We start from the raw sequence: 12,828 nt of genomic DNA on the forward strand, positions 1-12,828 counted from the left end.
TCCATAAATTCACTTCTTTATTAAGTGAATAACGTACCTTGTTCAATAAATTTATAAAATATATATAACCAAGCAATTCCAATATCAAGTTTTCCAACATTTCGTGTAAATATGTATTAAAACTGCACCTATCCCGTTCCCAGCACATGAATGCTTCAAATTCAGTTCCAAATATTTTCACCAGACGTCCCAATAATTTGTCTTCGCCTCTATTACAGTCCCAGTTTTTATCTCCGGTTACATCTGCCCAGAGATCTTACATCCTAGTTGTACGGCGACAAAACTTGTTCGCACTACAGCCAGCTTTTTTAACGTCACCAGCGTTTGATAATGAACTGGCGCAGTTTTTCTGGCTCGAACCATTTGTTGTTGACGTCCGCAATCTCTGTAACTGTCGCTGATCTCGTTCGTTTTCCATAGTCTCGCCCATGTTCAATGTGTCCATGCAGCCTCCAGCGTTCAAACGTGAAAGCCTCTCTGTTTAAAAAACATGGGAAAGTAGGCGGAGTTGACTCAATTCCGTTTTAATTCGCATTTCAGTTAGAAATTGTATAGAAAATAGACAGGTTATTTACAAATGCTGGTAGACTACACAGCTATAGTTTTCAATGCTCTTAGGCCAATTGGGGAATAAAAAGTTTTGTGTGGCTTTTTTTCAAGAAATAAAATCATCTCAAAAACAAGAATTTGTTTAAGTGATTTCTTGTGAATCAGCACACGTCTGAGCTCGAGTAATGTTTGCTTTCTCTATAAATCATCATCGTCATCATCATCATCATTTAGACACTTCACAAATTTAACATTAAGGTAGGGCGAAGAAACCTCCAAGCTTATAGGGGAGCCACCTCGGTTATCAATATGTTTATAATTAAGTTGTGAATGTGTGGCTTGGCCAATTCAGTCTCATTTCATTAGGAATTCAATCATCTTTTTCTTAATAGTAGAGAAGCTACTTTTCTTAAAAGTGCTTGTCGAACCAGTGATCGATATTGGGAGAGTCTACTTGTAATTGCCGAACACAAATCCAATTAGTGGCAGGGAGCAGGATATGAGCCTGGGACATCCGGATTACATGTCCAGTGCCCTAACCACTAGGCCACGCTGCCTCTTGGTACTTAGCCTGCGTAGCAAGCGTTCCCGTGCGAGCGAAGTGCTTCTAGCCAGAATACTCGTTCGCGCCCGACACATAGCAGCACTTCGCTCGCACGGGAACGCTTGCTACGCAGGCTACTTGGTACTCTGAATGGAAGTGTACGTGAGTGGCCTGAGAGCTGAGCAGATAGTGCCAGGCGATGAACTGCAATATGAATAACACAGTACTAACCTATAATGTTTCCTTTACACAATGGACAGGTCCTCTTTGCCAGTAACCAGCGGTCCACACATTTGTAGTGGAACTCGTGATCACACGGAAGTGTTCGCACCAGCTGAAATAAAACGTAAGGTATACATTAGCGAGTTGTTTTTTTATCTGATTTAGTGACTTAGTGTAAAAAATAATCAGTCGTTGCTGTTTTGGTGTTAAATTTGTTCAGTCTCTAATTGGATTATAAGTGTAAGGCGCTCTAGCCAATGAGGATGAAAACACAAAAGCCAACCATAACTCGGCTTACTCATGTTTTCCCGCGCTTGGCGCAGGCTGCATGTTTTTGCTTTGAGTTCTGATTAGTTCATTCCGATGTTTCCAACCAATCAGAAGAAACGAATCGTGACTCGCTCGCGCACATTTTCCCTCACTTCGTGCCGACTACATCTATTTGCTTCGAGGATTGATTGCTTTATTCATTGGATTGTCTGTGTTGTTTATGATTGGCCAAAATGATAACTTTGGTTTTGGTTTTACGACACTCGATTAAAAATCGCTCTGACTCACGATTCGGTATTACACTGACAGCTATTTTAATTTTAGTTGGGCTGAGGCACAAGAATCATCAACTAGAGAAGACTTCGTCGATGTACCATCAAATTGACGCTGTTATTTAAAGAAATTTACGAAAATCAGCGAAGAGAATTGATATTTGTAGGATTGAAAAATCATCTGGATTTTTTACTAGTCTTACCTGGTTGCTGTGAAACTCATCCAGACAAACTGCACACACTTCCGAATCTCTCCGCTCCTGTTCGGCATGTATGCTCGATGAGCAACATGACTGTCTTACTCTTCGTCTATATTTTCTTAATTTAAGTTTTGCGATGGCTTCGACTGCTTCTTGTCTTAGCATTTCCTGTATGGGCAGAGACAAAAAGAAGCACAAGGTTACTTCAACGAAAAAAAAAATTAAAACAGTCTCGTTTCAAAGAAAAACTGAAAAAAGAACCCTCACCTCTTTCTTAGAAATCCAATAATTGTGTAGGAACTGGCTAAGCTGGGTCTGTGGAGTCAGGAGAAAAGGACACTTCACAATATTGCAGCTTAAAACTGTCTTTCAAAAAAGGAACAGGGTTCGCACGTGCCTCGAAAGTCCTTGAAAGTCCTTGAATCTCAAAATAAAAATTCAAGGCCTTGAAAGTCCTTGAAATTGGTTTTCGGTCCTTGAAAGCCCTTGATTTTTTAATTGAACATCAAAAGGCTTCAAGACAATGAGAAGACCGCCAAAATAAGCGATTTTTTAAGTTCTTCAGCAAGCACATCAACCGTTGATTTGGGGTAAATTTCGTGAAAAAAGTCCTTGAAAAGTCGTTGAATTTTTGGCTTGAAAAAGTGTACGAACCCTGAAGGAAGATTGCACCCCACACCCTCTAAATATTCTTAATTATTATTATAATATTATTATCATTTTCTAGTTTCCTTAGCTGTCGTTACTTGGGTCGTCACGAATTGCGTGACCATCCAATCAACGGCTTCAAAGGAACGCACAAACCATCCCCCATTTCAGACCAAAACGGCGCGGAAACCATACTCTTTGGCGCGGCACAAACCTGTATAGCTATTATAGAGGAGTAAGCCCTTTTGAGCCTAATGCAGTCAAGTTAAAGGGACTGTGTCACGGCTGAGTTAAGTTTATTTTATTAAGTTTTGCGAAATACTCGCTATGAAACTTAATGTTTGCAAAGACTGAAATCACTTCTATGGATCTAAATGACAGAACTATAGCTTCATTGCAACCAAATGTGTCTCCCGGGTGTTAAAATTTAAAGTTACAAGCAAACGAGATTAACTTTGAAAACTGTTCAGCCCAACGTTAACAGTATTTCGAAAACCCATATTGCAATCCTTTTCAATCTACTTCACTTTTGGCCATCCGTACCTTCCTTTGTATTTGCTGTGTTATTGAAATGTTCCTTCATTTTTTTGAGTGGTTATTTTTATATTTCACCGAATTTCATGTGATTGCCATTTCCCAGGCCTTAATTTGGCTAAAATACATGACACAGCTCCTTTAAAAATTTTAGTGTCTTCCTAACTTACCTTAAATACTAAAAGACAAAACAACACTGATGCAAAGAACATTGAAGAGCCGGTGAACTGAGAGTTGACTTCCTAACGGAACAAAAAAAAAACAGCCAGTCAATGTTGTAATTAGTTACAAAAAAACTTTCGCCACTTACTCAACCAATCAGAAGTAAAACCAAAACTGCTCACACACGTTTTCCCGCGCTTCTTGCCGGCTACATGCATTTGTTTTGAGTTTCGATTGGTTTACTAGATCGTCTGCGTCCTATGTGACTGGCCAGAGTTATTACTTTGGAGAACAAAAATCGCTCTAAACGTCTTAATATGTTAATAATGTTGTCTATCCTTGTTCTTTGACATTTCACAGGGCCACTAGCTGCGCGGTTGGACGACCACACAAATTTTAAGTAACAGGATGAGAGAAAATTGCTGAGGGCCTTGCAGTCATTACGAAGAGAAGAAGGTCGTTTTTTGTGTTGGGATAAGATAAGTGGCTCAAAAAGAAAAAAAAAACACTCCTCAAGTAGGTGACAGGACAATATGAACAAGAAAAGTACAAATGTCACGCAGCACACGGGAATTTTTTCCGACAATCAATTAACAGGACAGTATGAACATGGGTACTTCTTAATTTTGCAAGCTCGTGCTGGAAGGGCTTGTTGTATGAAAAGGAATTCTGTAAGCGATTACCAAATGAACAAAGAAGGGTCACAGAAAGGAAATTTGAGTGAAAGATGCTGCCATTTGTCTTGGCAGAGGCAGTTTCTACCACAAGACCAAACATGTTCTTGCAGAGAAGGAAATGGAGCCAGGAGGGAAAGTCGAACCCTAACAGTTGCTATAGCTACGGGCGGAAGTCATTCAGTGTAACCAGTATGAAAAGCTGAACTGTTGAAATTTTTTGTACTAGTGAAAGACAATCCAGTCCAAAGTTAGTTTGCCAAAGTGGACGAGGGGAGCTCATGGTGGTGGATTTAAGTGGTGATCTCAGTAAAAATCGTGCCTCTGTGATTCAAGTCTTCGTCTTGAAAAGGGCAAAGTTACTCTCTGTTCCACCGACAGGGTTCGTACACATTTTCAGGCCAAAAATTCAAGGCCTTTTTAAGGACCCTTCTTAGAAATTTCGAACCGTGCACCGAGAACTTCAGTTCAGATAGAATGAATCATATTGAGAGCTTCTTTCATTTTGTGAAGGTGGACTGAGCCAGCTACGACAAGCTGGAGATTATAGCGCAATGAACTACAACCTCTTCTGAGCCTTAAGTTTTATTGGATCCCAATTCAGGCTATTCTACAGGGTTCGTACGCGTCTTAAAAACTATTGAATTTCAGGAAATTCATGGCCTTGAAAGTACTTGAAATTGGTTTTCGGTCCTTGAAAGTCCTTCACTTTTTTTTATTGAACGTCAAAAGGCTTAAAGGCAATGAGAAGACCGCCAAAATAAGCGATTTTTTTAGTTCTTCGGCAAGCACATCAACGGCACAACAGACTGGAAATCGTTTATTTGGGGTAAATTCCATGAAAAAAGTTTTTGAGATTTCCAAGCAGGGTCCTGGAAAGTCCTTGATAAGTCCTTGAAGTTTTTGGCCGGAAAAAGTGTACCATCCCTGATTCTACTACTTTTCGTTTACTTTACTTCAAGTAAACAAGACGACTGTTTATTGCAGAGACCGCAAATTAGATTCCTTATAAAAACTGTTAGACTAAAGTAAACACCTCTGAATATCAATAAACGAATTTATTGAAACAGGTTTATAATCGGTTAATTAAGTTCAAAACTGAGTGCTGACATCCTGTCTTTGACTGCGTTGTTGGGCTAGGTAACGGTATTTTAGGAAATTCTGTTAATTTTCGTTAATTATGAGCTCTAAAAAATAAACTTCAAATTGGCAGAGTTACAGTCTTTATTGGCAAAATCACGGCCACATTACAAACAAGGATGATTCTGAACATTACAAATGAAATTTTCTTACAAACTGAGATCAACCTAAAAAGGTCCACTCAACGTTTTTCAAGTTTCAGTCCCCAAATGCAATCCGTTTTATTTTTCTTCGGTTTTGTCAATTCATGCCCTTTCTTCGCTTCTCTGTGTTTCTTTAAGTTGTTCTAAAACATGTTTAAGCCGTTTTCTTGTTATATTTCAGTTAAGAACTGAAATTGCCTAAAATTGCGTGAGCTATTTATTTTATAGTAAAATGAAACCCTGGAAATTGCCCGACTGCAACTTTGGTTCCACTGTCACTAAAACCACTGTCTTTAAAATCAAATCTTACCCCCGAACAAAGCACAAAATCTTTACCATTTTGACCAATACAAGAGTTTGCACCAGAAATGAAAGCTTCGAGAAGATAACTAACATCTTTCTTCAAGAAAACAGAACGGTCAAACAGAACAGTGAAGCCGTAGTAAGAATTTACTGCGGGTTTGGGCTTGATAAGCACAGAGGAAAATGTTCCTGATTTAGAAAAAATATATTCATTTTCGTCCAAATTTTTTATGTGTATAGTTACAGAATACTTGTTATTTTCACTTCCGCAGAGTGTTACCCCTAGCAACGAGATGTCTTTGTTGACAGTAAAGAATAGACAGTCCTTTTGGTCAGGTAAATAAGGATAACCTGAGCTAGTGTGATCAACGGAGCCAAATCTGCAGCAACACTGGCAAAAATTTCTTTTCTTCTCAGAAAATCCTACTGGAGTACTAAGCACTGAATTAAAAAACTTAACAACGCTAAAAGCTTCGTCTGGGGTCAGTATGTTGCAGTCAAGAACAACACCAGCAAATTCCTGTTGTGTCATTACTGGAAAACGTATCTCTTTCACAATCCGTTCTCCAAGAATTCTTCTTTTTTCACTACCATCTGTCGATAAGCCTTGTTCTTCACATTTCTTTGTTGCCCACAAATTCACCGCTTTAAACAACTCAACCTCTTCAATATTCAAAGCGTCACGTTCAACTACTTCCTCAAGTAAGCATCTCTCAATCGTCAAAAATCCATCCGATTTTACAGCTTCTTCTGCCTGACCATCGATCACTTCCCAGCATTTATCCACCAGGTTTTTCTCTTCATATTTCTGAGCGTGTGGCAAGATATTGAATACATTAGATGGATCTAAGTTATCTTGCAGAAACGCCATGCATTTGTCAGCCAATGAAGGCACTATGTATTTTTTCGCCAAATACAACACTCCCATCACATTATTTCCGTTCAAGATCACTTCATCGCTGTACATGTAACGAAACAACTCCAGCATACTCTCGTACTCACAGTCAGGCAGTTCAATAGAGTCTCTAGTCTCCGCCACCTCGCCGTAAAACATGGCTTCAAACACAGGACTGCTTATCGACAGCACGAACTTGTGAGCAGGAATCACTTGTTTTATGCTTTCATTCTCGCCACTGGCCCCTTGGACAACAAACTTCACATCGCTGAAGAGATCGTTGTTGAACACGTACTTGCTTCTTTCTCTGATAGTAGGTCTTGTTGTTTGCCAGTTTTTCTCGAGGAAAGACATGGTTCTCTGGGCATAAATACTGAGATTTTCAGTTCTCTAGAAGAAGTTGTTTAAGAAACTGAAATAGTTAATTGGTATGTATTTCCGTGGTCTGAATTTTAAAGCTTGTCATGTCGCAGTATATAATTAATGGTCTTGTCAAATTAAAGAGCAGGAGTTCCTCGTGCACATTAATGAGGCACTTCCCCTGTTTTACAATTAACGTCAATTCTCGACTGCTGAAAATTTCTTGACTGACCAAAAGTTCAAGTTTCAAGTGGTAAAAATTTCTCAAACGAGGAAACTTTCTCGATCGACTTACGAAAAGACGCGAGTTTCTTACACAAAGCAGAAGTTTTTTCCGGCATTTCAATTAGGCAGTTAAAACTGTTTCTCAGGCATTTTAATAACAAGGTAGTTGAACAACAGCTTTAATATCTCGACCAACTGAAAACGACGAGACTAACTTGAGTACACGGAGCAGAAGTTTCTACATCGCATTTTGATGAGGCAGCATAAAACTGTCTTAATTTTTCAACCGATTAAAAAGTCATGACTACGTTAAGTATACGGAGCAGAAGTTTCTTGTGCATTTTGATGAGGCAGCATAAAACTGTCTTAACTTTTCAACCGATTAAAACGTCGTGATTTACGTATCTACACAAAGCAGGAGATTTTCGCGCATTTTAACTGTACGGCAGTTCAAACTGTTTTTATTTTTCCAACTGAGTAAAAACGTCCTGATGAACTTAAGAAAAAAAAAATGGAGGGTGGAGGAGGGGGGGGGGGGGGGTTGAGGAGAGTGGCGGCTGTTCACAGGCTACTGCAGTTTTTATTAATCAGTTTACCTCAGTACTCTTTTCAGGGTTTCCAAGGCAGACAACTCCTTCCCATCCGCTAGGCCGGCCACAGGTCGCCCACAGCGTTAATGTGGACAGCAACTATAAGGGATCAAGATAGCATAGTTCATGCAAAAAATCTTCATTTTGATACCAGCAGTAATTTTTCGTAAAAGAGTGATTTAATGTATAAGTATTAAAAAAAAGGAAAATCTGTGTCGAGCCAAGTGGCCATACCGCCAGAGCTTATCCCGGTTTCTGTAGCAATAAGTGACAAAAGTATTTCTAGTCTCCGCTGGATGGGATGCTAATTCATTACAAGGTTACCCCTCAGCATTAAAGGGACCGTGTCACGGATTTTAGCCAAACTAAGGCATTGGAAATGACCATCAAATTCGTTTACATGTATAAAATAACCTCTTAAAACAGTGAAGAACTATATTTAAATAACACACAAAATGCAAAAGAAGGTACGGATGGCCAAAAGTGTCGAAGATTGAAACGGATTGCGATATGGCAGATATGGGCTTTTGAAATATGGTCCGGCGGAACAGTTTTCAAAGTTATTCTTGACTGCTTGTAACTTTAATTTATGACGCCCGAGAGACACATTTGGCTGTAACGAAGCTATGGTTTTGTCATTTAGTATCAAAAAATTAATTTCTTTGCAAACATTTAGTTTCATAGCGAATATTTGGCAAAATTTAATAACATAAGATTAACTTAGCCGTGACACAGTCCCTTTAATTCGCCTTGGTAGAGAGAGGCACTATGAGAGTAAAAGGTCTGGTATGTCTCACCTGTCTCTGAGGTTGACCATCAACTCACCTTTAATTCAACCAAGGAAGAGTTATAGGAAATCTTTCCTTTCAGCTTTTGCTTCCCGCTATTATACAAAAAGAACAAGATTCTTTGAAAAAAAAAACAACAGAGCTACAGTGGTTTCTTCAAGGTTTGAAAATAACGTATTTCGTTGGCAGATAACGCTCTTTGTAAAATACCGTAAAAAGCCCAAATTCTTTCATTTGAACTTTTCTTGGGAGCTAGTGCGAGAGTACTTTATAATATCAAATAATAAAGCAGTTGAAAAATAGAGGTGGAGATTGTTTAATGTTTATTTTTGTCCTACAATGTGGTTCCCAATAAGAATACCAATAAAAAGTCAATGTGGAGGGAGGAGCCCCCAAGTCGTTGTTTTTCTCTTTATAAATTGTATAGGCTTACCAACTTGAGAAGAAGGTTTTATTTTTTTTTTTTAAAAAAAAGACTACCTTTGCTGATAAATTCTGAATTCTAAATAAGTTCTTGCACTTGAAAGACATCATGCAATTGGTTTTCTGTATGTACAGTCATTTGTCTGTAAGACTGGGTCATGGTCCATGTAAATAGGGTAGCAAAGGGTTTGTGACATGTGAAAAGGGCAAAAATTAGTCCTTGACACATGAAAAAAGGGCAAAAATTATACTACTGTAACGCTTGAAAATAGCTAGAAAGACGCGTGATTAACCAATTCTGCTGTTTCAAGTATACATGATGTGTTAATTTGGTTAAAATTTGTGCGTGAAACAGAAAAACGACACACCCTTTGCTACAATCTGTAAACAGTCTTAAGAAAAATACACACTTTTGAAATGTAAAACTTTAAAATTCTATGGCTATATATAAAAAGAATAACAGTAATAGCTGTATTTGATTAAAAACTTGCCTTCGAAGAGCATCCATTAATTTAGAAACATTACTTGTTCCATTTACCATTATCACAGGTCTTGAAAACATTTGAGCCAAGTCAAGCTGGAATCAAAACAGACATACCAAATAGGGCTTTTGCAACAGTTGCTCATGTGACCAACTTTCTGTAAAGTTAACATTAAGCAACTAAATTTCGAGAATAGTCTTATCAGAAATAGAAAGAGCATGTAGAAATAAGCTAGCATGTAATTTTTTAAGTTTTGTCTTAAAAGGGGGCATTTTTATGGCTGTTTGTACAGGAAAAACATGGTGCGTTGCCATCCAGTCATGGCAGCCTAGTGCCAAGGCATTTCTTGTTTCATTTAACCCACAAGTAAAATGTTCCAAAAATAAGCCCTCCTTAGTTATAGGTCTTCAAGGAAGCCATAACTTTTCAGATTATAAGCCCATAACATAGGACTTATTTTGTATTTTACATTGTAAGAGAATGCTCGGAGCAATTTTGGGTTACCAGGTACTTTATGTTTAGAGAGTTTTACTAGGCGATATTCTTGTATGCAACAAAAAAGTTTTAACTCACTGTATCAAAAGAGAAATGCAAATATTTTTGAATTTCCATCGAAAAAATAAGCCCACCTAAAAGGGATGTTGAGAAAATTTATTTATTTATTTATTTATTTATTTATTTTTTTTTTTTGAGAAAATGCAAGCCTGAGTAGTGCTGACAATGATGATGTGATGAATGAAGACACAAATTTGCATGCATTGCAGGCCCATAATACCAGGTTATAACTTACTACAATACCAGGTTATACACTGGGCAAATTTTGCCCAGTGTTTGAGGTTACCAACTTTTAAGAAAAATATATATATATGCACACACATACACACCTTTCTAAATACCCTGTGATTAAGTGTGAGAATAATAATTGCAGAGGCACCAAGGAACACTGCTTTCTTCACCTAAAACAAACAAAGTAAAACTTAAAGGCCAAATTGAAACATCCAAAATTTATAATACTCAGTATGAAACATCCAAAATTAATAATACTCAGTATCTAATGTTTCGTGAAAAAATATCTAAGGTATCAATTTTTAGCAACATTTTGTCATAAGAGTCAACTCACAACGAGTCAGTTATTTCATAGAATATAAAGCCTAATTGATAGATACTGTGGAACAGCCTCGAGCCATGCGGCCCATACTGCCCAAGCTTATCCCAGTTTCTGTAGCATCAAGTGGCTAGGAATATTTCTACTCCCCCCTGAACGGGATGCTTGTCCATTGCAGGATACCCTCCCACTACCCAGCATCATTTCTCTGGTACCGGCTATTTATACACCTTGGTGGAGAGAGGCACTATCATTAAAGTAAAGCGCCCAAGAACAGAACACAGTGGCCCCAGCCAGGGCTTGAACCCAGACAGCTTGATCCAGAGTCTGGCACGCTAACCATTAAGCCTTAGCACCTCCCACAGATATATACTGTTAGATATATACTGTGAACAGATTCTTTATTTTTTTGCCCCAAAATTGTTGGACCTTCACATTCAATAAAGTGGCATGTCTAAGTCTGTGTTTAGATGACTTATTTTGTCTTCAAGTAGCATAGAATTTTGACAACCTTGCATATCTTTGGCATAATGTGGTCTGTTGCTATACAATAGCATTTAGTGGTCAGGTACAGGCCAAGGTCTCTAGAGTCCTAGGCTATGTTTACACGGGACTGGTTCCAAACAGATCCAGTTCAAAAATCGGACCGGATAGGCCTTCTGTTTACACGGGACCGTTCTGGAACCAGTCTGGATTTGATCCAAAACTGGACCTGCTGTTGTATTGGATCCGTTGCAGATTGGTTCCAGAACAGTCTCGTGTAAACACCTGGTTTCGGTTCCAAACAGTTCCATGTAAACAGAAGCCGATCTGGTCCAGTCTGGTTCAGAATGGTTCCGGTCCGGTCCTGTGTCGATATAGCCCTAGTACACCCCTACTCAGTTACTTTGCAGGGGGGGGGGGAGGTACCACATACCCCTGATCCACCCTTCCCCACCAGGTGCCAGTTTTTCTAGGCTTGAGTTTAAGTCTGCTTTTGACAAAAACAATGAAACGAAAGAAAATAAAAGCAATGCACAGACCCTTTCTAAAACAGAACAAGATTTGGAGCCACGAGCATTGTAATATTCTAGAACAGGAATGTGTATGACACCAATCCAGCTTTGGGTTTCATCATTCTGAAGCTCATGATCATCTTGATCTTGATCGGCATCTTCTGCTTCACAACTGTCCATCTAAATCACAAAATCGGACGATCATCATTAGGGACTGTTAGTTATTAATGCCTAAGGGAGCGGCATTTTGAGTGGAGGGGGCAAAATTTTTGGCCCGTCACATAAACTGGGGGGGGGGGGGTAGTTTTTGAAAATACTCACTTTCGCGGAGGGGTAAATTTTTCATATGCCTGAACTGGTTGAACATCACCGACCTCCTTAGCCATAAATAACAAAAAGTCCCTCATTGGGGGACCTTGGTAAGCTGATTGAATTGATAATGTCATGTTTACTTTGCTAGGCTTCACTTTTCGTCATGTAATTATTTTAAAATCAAATGCCATTTCCGATCGTCTGTCATGCACGAGTCACGATAAATGATTCTAACGTTCCAAAGAGTGACCTTACCTCTTTTAATTCTCCTTCTACCTGTTTCATGGCGCCAATTCTGGCGAACTTGCCGACAATTTTCGCGAAAGAGCTGTTTTGCCCATCTTCACTTTGGGTGATCACATCGATAAACGCCTTGTCAACTTCGCCCAAAATAAGCACAGTAAAGCAAAGGACGTGTAAAAAGCAATGCACAAATTTGGATAGTGAAACTCGTAGCGAAAACATCGCATAAACGTCGATTACATAAGACTCATAAGATAAATTTCATTCCATTTTGTTCGCCTGTTCAATGTTGTTGTTTTATGCAGGCTCATGTAAATTTTTATTTGCCAGCGGTTTCTCATTAGGCGTGGGCGTGGCGCGGACGTGGCACGCGTGGCGGGACGCGTGAGGGGAATAACGCGATCACATTCAGACTTCAATACATAATAGCTGTTGGGTATTTTATTTCTTACTTAATGGTGCAAATCTCTGCTATATTCAAACAATATATGGATATATTTTAAACTACATTATTTTTAAATGCTTTCATGTTATGTAACTACTTACAAGGGTCCTCTGAACATTACTGTCAAAAAATTCTTATATGCTATAAGCATGAATAATATTTTTTTTTAAATTTAAACTGTAACCACTAACAAACTTATTTTCTTTTGACATTACTTTTCATTTTTGCTTATTTACAACTACAAATAATGCTTGTCAAAACTCTTTGCCAGTATTAAACATGTCCCCCAAATTTTTCTTCTTTG

At 38.6% G+C, this 12,828-nt stretch overlaps 2 protein-coding genes across 2 annotated transcripts; both read right to left on the reverse strand.

Annotated features, from left to right (window-relative positions):
• Window positions 1–12,372, reverse strand: LOC144645143 (RING finger protein 215-like). Its single transcript, XM_078504622.1, has 11 exons — window positions 12,092–12,372; window positions 11,552–11,704; window positions 10,309–10,380; window positions 9,434–9,519; window positions 8,557–8,614; window positions 7,738–7,830; window positions 3,410–3,481; window positions 2,325–2,372; window positions 2,061–2,225; window positions 1,325–1,427; window positions 1–477 (listed from the first exon to the last, which is right to left on the reverse strand). Exons 1-11 carry the CDS (start codon window positions 12,299–12,301, stop codon window positions 257–259), a joined length of 1,281 nt encoding a protein of 426 aa, XP_078360748.1. The 5' UTR covers window positions 12,302–12,372; the 3' UTR covers window positions 1–256.
• Window positions 4,914–7,276, reverse strand: LOC144645137 (BTB/POZ domain-containing protein 6-like). Its single transcript, XM_078504617.1, has one exon. It carries the CDS (start codon window positions 6,908–6,910, stop codon window positions 5,576–5,578), a length of 1,335 nt encoding a protein of 444 aa, XP_078360743.1. The 5' UTR covers window positions 6,911–7,276; the 3' UTR covers window positions 4,914–5,575.
• Window positions 12,373–12,828: the final 456 nt, after the last annotated feature.

The sequence above is a fragment of the Oculina patagonica genome, chromosome 3, assembly GCF_052425735.1.
Source record: "Oculina patagonica isolate OP01 chromosome 3, crgOcupat, whole genome shotgun sequence".
Lineage (NCBI taxonomy): Eukaryota > Metazoa > Cnidaria > Anthozoa > Scleractinia > Oculinidae > Oculina > Oculina patagonica.

Bases quoted from the DNA above. Each gene is read 5' to 3' on its own strand.
- LOC144645143 (XM_078504622.1), bottom strand. From the start codon at position 12,301: ATGTTTTCGCTACGAGTTTCACTATCCAAATTTGTGCATTGCTTTTTA. The intron at 2,226-2,324 runs GTGAGGGTTCTT...CTGCCCATACAG, and splicing joins ATTGGATTTCTAAGAAAGAG to GAAATGCTAAGACAAGAAGC. The intron at 1,428-2,060 runs GTAAGACTAGTA...GTTTTATTTCAG, and splicing joins ATGAGTTTCACAGCAACCAG to CTGGTGCGAACACTTCCGTG.
- LOC144645137 (XM_078504617.1), bottom strand. From the start codon at position 6,910: ATGTCTTTCCTCGAGAAAAACTGGCAAACAACAAGACCTACTATCAGA.